Source organism: Phlebotomus papatasi, chromosome 2, assembly GCF_024763615.1.
Source record: "Phlebotomus papatasi isolate M1 chromosome 2, Ppap_2.1, whole genome shotgun sequence".
In the NCBI taxonomy this organism is placed as follows: Eukaryota; Metazoa; Arthropoda; class Insecta; order Diptera; family Psychodidae; genus Phlebotomus; species Phlebotomus papatasi.
This window is the reverse complement of record NC_077223.1, coordinates 43,389,272-43,405,666: the sequence shown is the minus strand read 5'-3', so window position 1 is coordinate 43,405,666 and position 16,395 is coordinate 43,389,272. Positions and strand designations below refer to the sequence as shown.

At 33.6% G+C, this 16,395-nt stretch overlaps 1 protein-coding gene across 1 annotated transcript; it reads left to right on the top strand.

Moving 5' to 3' along the window:
• The first annotated feature begins 7,507 nt into the window (after nucleotides 1–7,507).
• Nucleotides 7,508–13,081, top strand: LOC129801207 (uncharacterized). Its single transcript, XM_055846036.1, has one exon. It carries the CDS (start codon nucleotides 7,645–7,647, stop codon nucleotides 8,146–8,148), a length of 504 nt encoding a protein of 167 aa, XP_055702011.1. The 5' UTR covers nucleotides 7,508–7,644; the 3' UTR covers nucleotides 8,149–13,081.
• Nucleotides 13,082–16,395: the final 3,314 nt, after the last annotated feature.

The window sequence follows — 16,395 nt, the reverse complement described above, 5'->3', positions numbered from 1 at the left end:
ATTTGTCGGCACATATTCACATATACACAACCGGCAATAAAGGTGCCTCAAATTGTGGGAATTAGCAAAAATGTGCGAATTCTGGCTTCTAAATTGATGAGTATTTTTGAGATTTGTTCATAAATTTTTCATGAGAAAAAAAATCCTCACAATATCCACTTCCTTCCTCCTAAAACCACGATCCATGTCATCTTCTCCTGAGCAAAAGTTCTTTTAAAAAAAATTACAATTCTTAAAACTGGTTAGCTATTCTCACATTTTTCGATGTCATTGAACACATAAAATGACTCTTTTTTTTCGTCTTCTTCTTACACTTCTCCTCTTCGCAACACCCATTAAATATTCAATGATTTTGGCAAAGTCTTAACACCAACATATTCAAATGCAGTGAATTGCTTTGACACTGGAAATGAATCATAATTTAATAAAATAAAGTATCTCGTCATCGATCTAGAACTTACCACAAATACAAACAACAAAAGCCAGCAAAGAAAGTTAATTTTCTTCTTTTGAAGATAACCCCACTTGATTGACTTCTATTCCTTTTCAAAAGACTTCTTCGCACCAATTTTCTCACCATTAATCACATATTTTCTGCCGAAAATAAAATTGAATGAGAGCAAGAAATCCATCAAGGGGCTATACAAAAGATTGTGGCTTCATTTTGGGGGCGGTGCTCAGAGAGTCAAGAAACTTCTTTTGTGAATATTTTAATCGGGCTTTTCGGGAGAGACAACTTTCCCTCGATTTCGGGGAATTGGTGGAAGGCTGGGAGATATCGCAAGAGACGTGATTTTATTGCTAATTAACGGAAACTCCATGATCTCTCTCTATGGCGAAGAGGTGATCTCGTGATTTGCATTTTGAATTTTATGATGAAATATTATGTTAAAAGAAGTTTAAAAGTTCTTAAAAGCTTATTAAAGAAGTTATCTCTTTATAACAGTTAACCCTTAAAAGGTTTTTAAACTATAGAGACTTATGCCATAGAAACACTTACGACTTAAGCTGAGAGACGGCTTAACATAATTATAATCAAAATAATGATTTGACTAAATTCACATCACTTTGCCACTAACTAAGTCGTTTTTCAACTTAAGTCATAGGTAAGTGTGTCGTGTCTAGGGCATTATACAGGCTTTATACCTAAGGTTTAGTCACATTACTTTAGCTTTTAATGACGATTGAGTCACTGATCACCCAAAAAAGTTTTTTACCTAAAGCTATCTAAATTGAATTGCTGTTTAAAGGGATAGCCGACGACGGTGATGGAACTGAACTAGGTTTTTTAGGACATTCTGTCCTTCTGGTGAGCGTCGGAATCTGTTGATCAAATCCTATCAAATCATATCAAACACACAATTTCACCAGAGCTTTCGACTAGACACTTATCGTGTCTTCCTTTCCTATACCGATTTTTTTATTTAATTGTTTTGCTTGTTCTAGTAAAATATATTATTATTTTGCAATATATTAATCATGGAAAATAATTGAGATTACACGAGGACTGTCCAGAATGAGTAACATGGTAGATTTCTGCGAATTAAGCGAAATTGATAAAGAAGCAGACTTCAACAGTGATGATGAGTTCCCTAATTCGTCCTTTAATGCCCCAGATCGTGAAATAAAACTAGAAGACGAGCAATGTATTTCAAAGTACATTCAAATTATACAAGAAGGTGACGTTTTCATACCTAGCCTGCGACCTATTAGTTTAAAATCAGTCTCATTGAAACACCTTGAGCTTCATTAACGTCTAATTATAAAAATTATAAACGTTTTTTTTCCTAAAAATTATTATTTTTTAGATAATCATCCATAAAAAACGTTTAAAATTCATTTATTTTACTATTTGTTATTTGGTATTGCATACTTATTTTATTACAATTAATATATCATCTTTTGATTTTGATTTTGACATTTTAAAAGAAAATTTGACTTAGGATTGGATATAAAATTGCTTGTTGTTTTCAATTCCTAGACCTTCAAGAACAGGCCTAACCCTGATTCTAAAAGCCATACAATATTCAGTTTTAAGGGTTTTAAGTTTTAGTCATATTGCTTAATTAGACCTTTAAATCAGTAATAAATCGGTTAAAAATCTGTCAATGACTTATCTTGCTTTTATATACATTTTTTTGATTGTCGTGTGATTGTATATCTCATGCCAGAGTATTCTGGAATGATCATTTTTTTTTACCAATTTTTAATTTACAAATGATTTATGAATAAATTTAAGTGCTAGTAAACCAGTAAGCACCAAAAGAGCATGGTAAAAAATAATTCACTTAGAGCTTTATATCTCGTGAATTCGAGCATTCCGTAGATCTAAGACACTTTGCGGTCTCTTTTAGCTATTTTTACAGTAAAGATTTACCTCAGTTTGTGGATGTCAAAGAACTATATGTGTATATGAAGATTTAAGGGAAATTTTCCTAAAATAAACCATATTCCTATCTCTTCGTTTTCCTGCAATTTTCCATATTTTCCCCATAAATCCTGAAGAATATCGAATATTCTTCAAATTCATGAAAAGGATTTCATGTAAGGATATGTTTCTTGCATGGAAAAAAATCTTATTGAAAAAAGAGTGTTTTCCTAAAAATACCGTTTTCCAAAAATGTTTATAATAAATTACTCTAAAGCAAAAACATTTTCATAAATACATTATACCCTTTTCTACTCTCTGGATATTTTTCAATTTATGTAGGGGAGGGTGGGGTAGTATTACGCATGTATTACTTTCGCTAATGAAGATTTTTAGGACGAAAAATATATTTAGCAATTATCCACTGGTAAAAATAAAACGATCAAATTGATCCTTTTGCAAAGGATGGATCAAATTCACATGTCCTATTATGAGAAATGTCCATTCAGTTCGAGATTTGATCCATTCTTTGCAAAAGCATCAAATTTGGATCAAATTGATCCTTTTATTTTTACCAGGTGTCCTTAATATTTTCATATAGTTAATACTCAAGAACTAACGAAACATAGTTAGTTTTAAAATGGTTCATATTCATTTAGTAAATGAATCACTGGTAAAAATAAAAGGATCAAATTGATCCAAATTTGATCCTGTTTCAAAGGATGGATCAAATTTCGGACTCTGAATGCACATTTATTATTATTATACATTATTATTATAATACAACATGTTAATTTGATCCATCCTTTGCAAAAGGATCAATTTGATCCTTTTATTTTTACCAGTGATCCTGAAAAAATGTTCAGATGCGTGAAACTGTTTCACCCTCCTATAAAGGAGGGTACGCTTAATCTTTTCCACAGAATAGAAGGACATTCAAGAAAAGTGGAACAAAATCTGGAGAATTGCAATGAAAATAGAGAGATAGGGATATGATTTGTTCTACGAAAATATCCTTCAAGTTTTCCTACGGAGATTCTCCTCTACCACCAACATTCTACGATATACCATTATTGAGAAAAAATATAAATATCATAAAGTAACTTTACTCATTGCTTAAGAACCTCCAACTTAAAATATCTCAGAAATTTGTTATAATGAACTATAAGTTTCTTTGAAAGATATATTCACGAAACAGCAAGGACTCAGAATCCGAAGATGGTTTCCCCCATCACACGAAAGAAGTTTTCGTTATGTTGCACTTTAGTGCTCGAAAGTTCAAAAGGCAATTAGTTTGCAGAGAAGTTACTTAGAAATTAGTTTGCAGTCAGGGATGAAATCGAAATAGTATAACAATTTTGAGCCGAATTTCATTTTGATCGGTTAGCCATTTTAATTGCTCGAAACCCACGAGAGAGTAGTTTCCACAATCCATTTTTTTTTCAAATTCTCACCATCCTGGCTTCCAAACGGTGAGAGTTATTGAGTTCTGGTCTTCGGTGACCCCCCCTCATCCAGGATTCTCCAGCGAAACTAACGTACCCAAATCACCTCCACCCCTTTCATATCCTCCAAAACCATGATTTTACCGCTCGAACTCCGCGGAGAGAGCAGTATAATCCCTCGATTTTGTAACCCTCCCACAATCTCTACCTTCCACCCCCTGGAGACCACTTTTGTCAACAAATCTTCACGTTTCATACGATTTCTGACAAATGTCGTCACACTATTTGTCCGTCTGTTCGTTTGTCTGTGCGGCTGGCTCCAGGTCTAGAAGCCAAACGGTAAGAGATGGAGACTTGTGACTTGGGACCTTCGGGGGACCTCCCGTAAGTCGACCCAAGGATCGTTAACATGCCCCTCATTTTCCTCCCACCCCTTTTTTGGGTTTGCTCGAAAACGCGTCGTGCGATTTTTTTCATTTTTGGATGTTTTAGAGATTATCCAGGGGGACATTTCGTCCTTAGACGAAAATAGCGCTGAATCATTCCTAATAACGGTTTTTCAAGGTCAAAGGTTAAAAAGACACTAGAATACGCATTTATCAAGCGAATCGGGTCATGTTTGGGCTCGTTGGAAAGGTCTTGCAAATTCTGACAAAACTGAACCGGTTTCAATCGATTTTGAATCTGAATTTGAATTTGATAAATAATTTTTATACGAAATTCAATTAAATTACTCCTGAGGTGTATTTTGGGAAATATTTTGAGTGATTTATAAGTCAGTTCAAATCGGTTTAGAACCGGTAATGAACCGATTATTTACCGATAAGTAATTTTTGTTCGAATATAATTTTTATTATTCTTTAAACTATTTTGTGGAACCTATTGAGTGATTCATAAATCGATTTAAATCAGTTGAGTACCGGTAAACGGTAAATGATGCGAAAGTACTTTTGAGGTATAGGGGAAACTGGGGCACCACCAAACACGGGGTAGCACCAAACACTAATTTTTATTTATAAACTAATTGGACTATCTCGACCATTTCTTCAGTGGACAAGCATCCGTATAATGACTATAAATTTCTGTAAGTCTTGTCCTCAGAAGTCGAATATCTGATTAAAAAATCGCAGTGTTTGGTGCTACCTCGTGTTTGGTGGTGCCCCAGTTTCCTCTATCATCTAAATCACGAGTTCGAGCATTTCGCAAATCCTGGGACGCTTTGCCACCCCTTTTTTGAATAATCTCAAAACTGGCCCTAGCGATTTCAATGGTTTTCGGATATATTTTGTTGTTAGTCCAAATGAACATTAATCCATCGACACCGATTAAATCACCATCTTGGATTATTCAAGGTCAAAACGCCTAATTGTCAACCGATTTGGTCAAATTAAATTATTTAAAATAATTATGTTTTTTTTAAAAACACTCTTCTTGAAAAATTTTTAACTTCAAAATGGTTTTATGGTAATTTGTAGACAAAATAATCGAAATTAATTTGCTGTAAGAATCCAAGAAAATTGCCAAAAAGAATATAAGGTAGAGCTCCTTCTCGAGAGTTCGAGCAGCTCGCAAAGCCTCGGACGCTTTGCCACCTCTTTTAAAGAAATGAAATATCAAAATTCTTAATTTTCAGAAGGATATCGTTGATACCACGAGCACCACGAGGATTGACCGTCCTTTCAACATAGGGTAAGTGTGCCAAATTCCGGCCAGCTTGCAATTTCGGCCACCTGTTTTGTTCCTCGAATTTCCATGAATTTTTAGTTTTTACATACTCCATAGATTATACAATGCAAAAGAATAACAAAAAATGTAGCTTCGACAAACGAGATGACGTGAAAAAGACATTGGAATAATTCCCGAAGGGCGAGGAACTATGAGAATGAAGGTGGCCGAAATAGGGCACCAAAGCTATGTCTATATTTTTATTCATTTTAAAATCTATTAAGAATAATTTTAGAGCAAATAAAGACGATGAACTGTCTACAAGGTTCTAAGCAACACTCCTTAAGTAGAAGGCATAAAAAAAAATCAATTTCTATTAAAGATATTACATTTCAAACTTGAGACTTTGGCGCTTGCATGCAACTATGCCGAAATTTGGCACACTTACGCTAGGTCTCGGTAATTTTCAAAAAAAATATAACATAGCAGCGATGGGTTGATCTATCTGTGCCATACAGTTTTGCCCATTCTTCTTAAATTATTTACTGATCGATTTTAATTTTTCTGTTCATATGTGTAATGCTAAAAATAATTTACTTTGCTCTTAATTTATTTAAAAGCTCATTTTTAGCTTTTTTGAGTCATTTAGGGAGAAATGGGACACCTTCGAATTAGAGTAGGGTAAAGTGGTACAAGTTGGACAGTGGTACAAGTTGGACAATGGTACAAATTGGACAGGGCTTTTTGTCTTGATAAATTTAGTACTTCATTTTTATTTGTATATTTTTAATGCTTTAGTTTTATAATTTGGTTCCTTGTGCTTAAAAACAAATTTTGTACTGTATTTATCAAGAAAAAAGCCATGTCCAACTTGTACCGGCGAATTGTCCAACTTGTAACACTAATTCCAAATTATATCACTTTACCCTAGGTTTGAAATTGGACTTGTCACTCCTCTTCTTAAATGAAATTGAGCCTTATCATGATCTAATTTAGCTTCACAGTTGGTTTGTGGAGCTAAATTACTTCTTAATAAGGCTCAATTTCATTTAAAAATAGCAGGAAAAAGCTCCTTTTTAAAGCTGCTCCAATTCAAAGGTGCCCCGCATCGCCCTATAGATTATGATTGCCAAAATCCGAAATCTCATAATGTTTTCTGATTAATTTAAGTAAAGGTGAGTATGAGTATTCCGGGTACATTTTTTGACTGAAATTTCACAACAATAGGTAGAAAAATAGATACTTACAAGAGTTACAAAGCATGCAATTCAAGGCTGAACCACTTGTTGATTTTTTGGCAAAGTCTTTCTTTTGAAGCTAAAAGCTAAAATCTGACTCCAAAATAAGACTTTGAACTGTCGGCTTATATCTGAACTCACAAGATCAGTCTCCCAATTAGGAAATACCGCCTCTGCAATCTAAAAGATCTCTTATTTTTTTCCCATTTAAATATTTGGAAATAATTTTTCATTTCACCAACTTTTTGGTGTTTGCAGTGTTGATGCCAAAACTGAGAAATTGTTATGGTATTGCTGCCAGAGTGAATATCAATTGGAAATTTTCTGTTAAGAGTGCTGAGGACGGGTTCAGTGGCTCTCTGCGAGACACCCAGCAAGTCAAGTGAGTTTCTCTCCAATCCAGACAATACCATATTTGTCCAAGACGCTGACGTCATGCCCAGCTACGCTCTCGCAGATGCCCGCAGCATTGAAATTGCGCGCCACCAAGGTAAGTACTTTTCCCTCCGTGCCATGATGGTTATGCATTGAAAGCGTCCGCGTTTGAGCTGGAAAAAAGGTCCCATCCCAAGGGGCCCCGGGGGCACAATTTGGGGCATGTCGTGAGATGTGTCTGGGTTAATCTCTCCAGCTAGTGCTGCGACTTTTAAGGAATTGAACGGGGTCCCATGGTTGGCCCGTGAAGGTGATGTAGGTGTTGTTCAGCCATTCTCGGATCTCTCCTTCGATGCGTCATTGCTCCTACACAGTTTTCGCGCCAAAACCATCACGCTTTTGCCTCGTACGGGCTAGTCTTGTGGGAGAGATTTAACTACATGTCACCACACGGTATTCAATCAGTGCTTGTGCGTCTCTCATCCGTTAAACAAGTGATAAAAGTGCGAGGTAATTGAGTGTAAATATTAGTGGATATAACTTCTTCCTCAAAATGCCCCGAAGACACCGAGATGATGATATTCCCATCAAAATTGGCGGATGGAATGGCAAATTTGTGTATGAGAAACCCAAAGTGATTCCCCATCAGGATGATGCACAAAATACTTCCGGACACGATGATGTCACCACGGCCAAGGGCCACCCACGCCAAAGTGGTCAAGGTGACAAGAAGCCCGTCTATGCCACTGGAAATCAATTCTATGGCTACACCACTGAACCAGAAGTACTTCCTGTAGCATGGGATGGAACCTTTGCTGGACCCACACAAACCTACTATCGTCCTGATCGAAATACCTCAGACACATCTCAATTCTATGGATTCTGCACTGAACCAGAAATCCTTCCAGTTCAATGGAGTGGAAAATTCGAAACAGATCCAACGGATATTCGCATCAAACCCGAACGCAATCGTTCTGATGTCCGGGATTATGCTGAGGCGCGCAATTTTGCTCCCCGTGATCCTGAACCCCAGTCCAATGGTCAAAATCACATTTGAAGGACAAGAAAAGACAAAAACAACAAAAAAATCTTCCATAAGATCATATTGTAATTGATTTTTGGGTAAATTCATCATCCGTCCATCAGTTTCTGTTTAAGAGTTTTACATGTTATTACAATTATATTTACAGCAAGTTAATTTGTCACAAGATACACTTAATCTAATGAATTCAAGATCATTCTCAATCAATTAACTCAGTTTTTTTTTGGTTCTAGAACTCGTATTACTTGTTGCAATTTTTGTGGCGTAGATTCCATGAGAGTGTTGCATGCAACTGGGTGACCGCATAAAGATCATCTTGGCGCCAATATGGGCTCTAGTGTTGCGCAAAATTGTGAAATTTTCAATGCGCATTATTTCTGAAAGATTCAGTGTTTCGAAGTTTTAAACCTCAATCGTTTAATTTTAAAAATTTTCAATAAATTCATTTAAAAGAAAAATGAGAAATTTTGAATAGAAAAGACGACAGAAATTCGAGATAACCTCAAAAATTTTGGCTAAATTTAATTGACCGTAACTGTGTTATCACATTTGCACATTAAAATTTTAATATGATTCACATTAATTGTCGCTGGTGAGAGTCCAAATGTGTAATTTGTGTGTTTGAATCATTTTATATTCAAAATTTGATCTATTTGTTGATAAAAAGGTAGACTTGGCCCGCAAAATTTGATATAAATTGATTTATAGCATTAATGCGATTTTCTCTTTAATTTTTTAATGTGAAAAATATTTATGCTTTAGGTAAATTTAAACTTATTTTTGCAGGCTAAGTCCACTTCTTTATCAATACAGTAGAGTCTCGTTATAGTCCATATTTGGTTTCAGATTTGACACTTGTGTCGCACTATAGTCCATGTAATTTTTTAAAATTATCAACGACTTTTAGTATTGAAATTCCTCGACGGCTTCCACTTTCTTTACGATTGTGGTACTTGTCCTTGCTCTCTTCATTATGGATCACAATTATCACAACTACTTAATAAAGTTTGCCAAAAATATTAAAATAATTATGCTTGTTGCATACTAAAAACATAACCTAACATAAAATCAGTGTTTTTGAAATCAACGGTCGATAAATTGTGGACTATAGAGCGATGGCCTATAGCGAGACTCTACTGTAAATAGAAAAACCTCAAATATTAAGTGACTCAAAAACACAAATAACATATTTGGACGCTCACAAGCGACAATTAATATAAATCACATTAAAATTTTAATGTGCAAGTATGATAACGCCGTAAAATTCGTCCAGTGATATCTCTCTCAAATTCGGGCAACAAACTTTTTGAATTGCAACGATTTTTTGTTCATCTGCATACACAAATCGAGTTTACATACTCATATTTATGGTAAATTTCATGAAAACTCCTTAATATTGCAAAAACACATCAGAACTAAGACAAACCATGGCAAATTTGAGCATATTTGCTTCATTTGGTAATCATAATCAAACTTGAAACATGTTTACAAACTTTTTTTTTCAATTTAACTGCCGACCAAATTAAAAAGTAGCCCGATCTTAACCCTTTAAGGACGAGAAGGTTTAAAATCGGGGGTCAGAAAAAATCACTTTTTCTGACTTTTTAGAGCAAAATACATCTTTAGGAGGTCGTAGGAAAAATTTCATTTTTGGGTCACCGGTGACCCAATCGTCCTTAAAGGGTTAAAAGAGCCGAATTAGCGAGTCTACTGTACAAGTGGTTTATTCTTAACATCTTGAGTTGAACTTGGTAAGCTTAAAAACATTTTCTACTGCAGATGAAGGTGACTTTGTGTCCTGCTATTAGTAAACTTTTCTTTAATTCTTTTCTATTCTTTAATTCTTTTCTCTGGCGATCCGATCTACCATGTCGGATAGATAAAGACCATCCTTAAATGCCAAAATTAAGGAGAAGCTTACTAACAGCAAAGGGGAAAAATCACCTGCATCTACGGTATTATAAGCTTATGTTAGGTCGAGAGACGCTCAAATCTCGATCTTCATCTGAATAGATATAGGAAAAACCCCAGCCATCGTCTAGGATCGAACCCGGGACCTCTCGCTATAGTACACTCTCGCTCAATGGGCTCTTTTTCAATCTGGCGAAAAACTTTGTTGCCAATTTTCACGTTTAATTATGAAGCAAATTTGCTTAATATCGCTGTATTTTCTCTTATTTTATCGTGATTTTTTATAATTGAGCGCTTTTTGTGGAATTTACAATGACATACAATGACATCGGATGACATTTTGCCCCAAATGTCCAACTGAGAGAGAGTCTACTGTATCTAGACAAATGCTTTATCACAGAGTTTCAGAGCTTCCCAGTCTGAAAATTCTTCCAGACTAGCCGACTGTGGATTTCCATTTCAGATTAGAAAGAGAGCGGTCCCCTGTTCAATTCTGGATAGACACAGAACATATTCTATCTCTACTTTATTGAGGATTGAGATTTAGAAGATGTCACTCGCTTTGACAGAACACTGTGAATTTTCTAACATCCTTTCTCCGAGATAAGGATTCGCAATCGCTTTTGTTTGAGTCCTTTAAAATTATCGTACATAGCACAAGGAGTTTTTGAAATCGATCGTCGGATAATTGGAAATTAAAGAAAAGCTTAGTTTTCTTCAAGATATTCTTTTTTTTTCTTAAAAGTACAATAACAATGTCTTAAACCTTTCAGATGAAAAGAAAAAATGATTACGTTAGCGCAGACCAACTACCTTTTGTAATGCGTATCGTGGAAAGAATATTTAGGGATATTGCAAATTATTTTAGCACTAGCTTACGTATTTGCTCGATCCCCTCAATTGATCTTAAGGAACTTCGAGCTTTACAGTTCGCAACTGGATCTGACATGCTCTCCACGAACTTTTCTTCTTGAATCGCTTAAACTTGCTGACACTTTTAAATGTCACAAACCAAGTCGAATCTCATATTAAAAAAAAATCTGGCGGTCTCATAGAACATTTTTTCTGTACAGATTACTTTTTTAATTTTCTAATACAAAAGATGTAACCGATCTCGAAGAAATTAGCATGACTGGAAAGGTCTTGAAATGGTTTACAATTCAAGTGAATTCTTGATTGTTTTATTTTAATATTACATAAATTTTGATTGAAAGTATGACAATTTTTCCGCGATACTGAAAATCTAGAAACGTAAAATCCAAGGAGAATTGAACAAGTTATTTTAGTGAATTGTGAGTAGAAAAATTTGTCATTTCACAAGAGTTTTTCCACAAAAATCGCCGAATTGCAGCTTTAGTTTGAGAGCCATACTTAATAACTCCTTTAGTTATTTAAGCTTCAATTCATGTGTTAAAATTGTTGTATAGCAATTGTAAATCTGATACAGCAGACATTAATTCTTGAATTTTATTTAACAAGGTTTAAACAAAAAATCGAAAGGGTAAATTTTACATTAATTCTCACTAAAGATTGCGATAGAACTCTTTAAAAATCTATTACAAGATCGACAAATGTTTCTCAAGCGCAATATTTTGCAAATATTGGAACTCTACTTATCGTGACGATCGCCGTCTTAGCGATAGAGAGCCTTTTCATGTCCTATTTGTACTAATGAGCCATTTGTGTAAATCTAATGAAATTCTTTATAGCCGTATTAAATACAGTAGACTCTCTCTTATACCTTTGCTCTTTGTCCGTTTGACATAAAATATAAAACGTTAGTAAAATTTTAAAACGTTTGTTGATATTCTTCACATTTTGGACGTTTTTATTAAATCAAACGTGCTCCAAAAGTTGCTGTAATTATTTCTCATTGTAACTTTTTTGGAACGTACGCTTATATAGGGAGAATGCCATTCAGCCAAGTGAGGATGAATTCCAGAAACTTCTTACATAACCAAAAAAATGTTGGATTTCAAACGGTTTGACGTTCATTAATCCCTAATCCATGTACTACATTTTACAGTAACGGATATTAATAGTTTTAATACAGTTCTTGACTATCCCTAAGCTTATCATTTGTTTAATCAGGGGCCAATCAAGCCTAATAAAAAGTGAAGCTATTTTTCACTTTTCCTTGTAAAAATTTTGCAGATATTGCACCGCGCTTTAAACAAATTTGCTCGTAGTTCTTGTATTATTTCAGCGAGCATAATGAAATATGTATTTTTAGATAGCTTTTAATGCACGATTTCGAAATGTATCAGACTGATAAGTCAATTCTCTTTAGGAAAAAACTTGCCAATAGTCTTCAGTGCCTCTATGCAAAAACGTATGGGAAAATGAAATGTCGAGAGGCCCCTGGTTGAATTATTTTTCTATTAGTCAGATTTTTTCTTTATTTTTTCATATTATTTTTATTAAATTTCACAGAACGGTCAATTGATGTTAGCCATAAATTCATGGAGTAGCACAAAATTAAAAACAAAGTATACAAATAACATAAAGAATTTTTTAAGTTTAATTTAATGATTTTTAACCTCAATTTTTTAAGCTTTTATACCTTTCCTATATTAATTTAATTAATTTAGTCTTTAATTAGGCTTTTTCATAATGCTGTAGCTGCAATTTGTGCAATTACATTCGTTGCAATTGTAATTGATCCCATAATTGTAAATTTCAATTTTTTTCAATAAATTTCACAATCCGTGCAATTTTCACGAAATTTTAAAGCCTGATGTCCTCCCAGCTAATGCGTCTCTCATGAAAATCTTCACTCATCGTTACTATTTATTGTGTTACTTAAAGATTTTATTTTGTTTTATTACCGTTATTTAATTAATATTTTAACAATTGTTGAGGCAATCGAGAGCTGATCAAACACAGAGGAAAAAGGGCTTAATTTGTTTTCCATTTTCTTTTAGCTGTCTCATGAATCATCTCAGTGGATAAAAATGTATTAATTTTTCATATAATGTATTTAAACAGTTGTATAAATTCTATTTTGAGCAAAAATATACACTTTTGGAGAAAACTATTTATAAACTGTGTTCTCATTTTTGTTTTCTAGATTTCTTATTCACCTTTGAATATCTGAAGAGGATAGAATGATGAATGTTTCTAGGAGATAAATTCAATTAAATGCTATCTATCTATGATAAATAATTTTATTTTCTCATTCAAACTCTTTTGTTTGACTTTGAAAATTTGGGAATAAAGGGACGGATAGCACAAAAATCTCTCATTTTTTTCTTCATTTAGTTCATCCCCAGGATATTTTCATTTAAATATATAGGATATTAGGAAATTGACTCTATACATTTGACATTGAATTTTTAAGGATTTTTTAACACTCTTTTTGGGTAAATTTCTTCACTTTTTTCTTTTTAAATATTTTGGAGGGAAGTCTCTACTCACACAGAGAATTTTTTCATCTTTTTTCTTTTTTTTTTTACAAAACAATTATGGTCCCAATAAGATATTATATAATTCACAATGTTACATTTTCTACAAATTTGGTTTTCTTTTTAAACTCGTTCACTCTTCGTCCAATATTAAAGCATTCAGAGAGGGCTGTTATTACACGAAGGAGACGCATATCGATATAATATTTTCGTTAATAATACATCTTCTTATCGTGTCGACGACTTCATGGAATTTCAATGAACCCAAAAAAGAAATAGGAGATATACCATGTAGTTTTTGCATAAAATATTTCCTTTCTAATATCAATATTTTAAGGCACACATTTCCTATTTTTTTCTTCATCTTCTCTCCTTCTGATAAAATTCGCTCGAAGTGTGCTTTCTTGGTCCATGTCAATCAGATACCTCTGAAGATGGTCTCTTGGGTTTTGAGTTCTTTTTATATAACCTCCGTGAGAGTTTTTTTTCTCCCCTCATACCCTTCTTACATTTATAAGAAAGGATTTTACACAAAGTTAAATAATTTTAGAGTCAAACAATCATTTTTTTTTTTGCTTTAAATTAAAATAAAGAGAAAATTAAGTTAATTGATTGTGTCAAATCAGTTTAATCAGTACTCACTCAAACCACTCAAACTTATTGTCCAAGATATACTGAAAAACCCAGAGACCCTAAAGAATAATTAAATATATAATGGGATGCGCACAATCGCTGTTGTTTTGTAAACATGTTTTCGAACATTCACTCCATCATCAAAGTTCCAACGCAAGTGTCTCGGCTGTGGAACATAAGTCTCGTATTGAAACGAATTCCACGGTTAAAACGCTCTTGTGGAATTTAGATTTTGTTGTGGAACATTCTACAGAATTCTAAACCGAAGGCAAAATATGAAGTGTCAGCTGAAAGTTTTACATGCTGCTTATTCTTGTGGAAGGCCTACCAAATGAACAACAAATCAATTCACCACTTAAGTGGCAACGGAAGAAGTTCCACAGTCAAAACATAAGTGATTTGTGGACTCTCAATACCTCTGACATCCTTTTGTTGAAATGGATTCCACAATCGAAACGTCATTAATAGGGGAAAGTACTCTCCCTTCGAACGTTCATGCTATCGAATAATGTGAATTTTCTTTTAGTTTTCCTAAGAGACTTACACATTTCTATTAAATATTAGTTGGTTTATCATCAATTGTTGATAATTCCGTGATAATTTAGTGTAAATCTCTTACGAAAAACAAAAGAAATTCACATTATTCGAAGGCATGAACGTTCGAAGGGAGAGCACTTTCCCCTAATGCTCTGAAAAAAAAAAGATTTATTAATTGAACTAATGGATCTTGTTAAAATTTTGTCAAAAGGATGTTGTTCACCAATTCGACGTAACTTTTTCTTACATTTTATATGGAAAACATCCTTTAGACAAACTTTTCCAAATTCTGAATGGAAGGACATCCTTTTGACAAACTTTTCTTGTTAATTTGTCAGAACTTATTTCTTCAGAGTATATAAGACAGACTCGTACTGTGGATCATTCAAAATTGAATTTTCTTGTCACAAATTTATGTATTAGGTGAACTCGCTCTTACTCAGCAAATTTTCGAAATTTTGAATTAAGGTAAAATTTGTAATTTCGCACAAACCAATATAGTAGTTCGGACTTTAATAATTTAGTAAATAATACAGATTTGTTATACAATTTTAGAGTACTTTAAAGATTAGTTAATTAATTTTTTTTTGAAGTTTTACGGGGTTTAAAACAGTTGTCCGAACTCTAAATTAGTTTAGGGGAAAGTACTCTCCCTTCGAACGTTCATGCCTTCGAACAATGTGAATTTTCTCTCTTTTTTTTTTAGGAAACTTACACATAATTATCTTGGGATTATCAAAAACTCATGATAATCTAACTAATATTTAATAGAATGTGTAAGTCTCTTAGGAAAAACAATAGAAAATTCACACTATTCGAAGGCATGAACGTTCGAAGGGAGAGTACTTTCCCCTAAGTGACGGATGAAAACGCTCAGCGAGTGTTATATACAGTAGACTCTCGCTCAATCGGTTCTTTTTCAATCGGGCGATAAATTTTGTTGACATTTTTCACGTTTAATTATGAAGCTAATTTGCTCAAATTCGCTGTAGTTCTTCCTATTTTATCGTGTTTCTTTATGATTGAGCGCTTTTTGTGGAATTTTCAAAGGCTTTGAAGCCGAAATCAATCGATAAACCGGATGATATTTCGCCCCAAATGTCCATTTGAGAGAGAGTCTACTGTACTTAACCTTCAGTTTTCTGGAGGCATTCGAAAATTGCTTTCGAAAGCTGAAGAAAAAACGTTTTTACTTCTCGTTTCGCCCACGTGGTGGAATACGTATATCTTGTTCGAATTTAAAAGTGTCTCAGCGTCATCATGTGTTAGTCTTTCTTGTGGAAAAAACGAAGTCAAGATGCTCACAATATTCCTGCCTTATTATTAAATCCCTTCATAATTACTGAGTATAACTCCTTTTACATCTTCTTATTCTGGTGTTTCAAACATTTTAATTATTATTTTATGGGAATTTTTAGTAAAAGAAAATTCGAAATTCTGTCTGAATTTTTCGAACATTAACGACATTTTGTGAAAATGAAAATCTAAATTAGTTTTTAGCCAAAACAAGTTTTGAAAATAAATCTCTTCACTTGAATAAACATAATTATCAGATATCAATATCTGATAATAAGCTAGCTAATATTTAATCGAAATGTATAAGTCTTTTTGGAAAATAAAAGAAAATTCACATTATTTGAAGGCATGAACGTTCGAAGGGAGAGTATTTTCCCCTATAATTTTGTAGTAAATTTTATTTTTGTAATTCAACTGAATCTTCGAGTTATGAAGCAATTTAATCACCAAAGTGGTTTTTACATTTTTAACAAGAAGAACC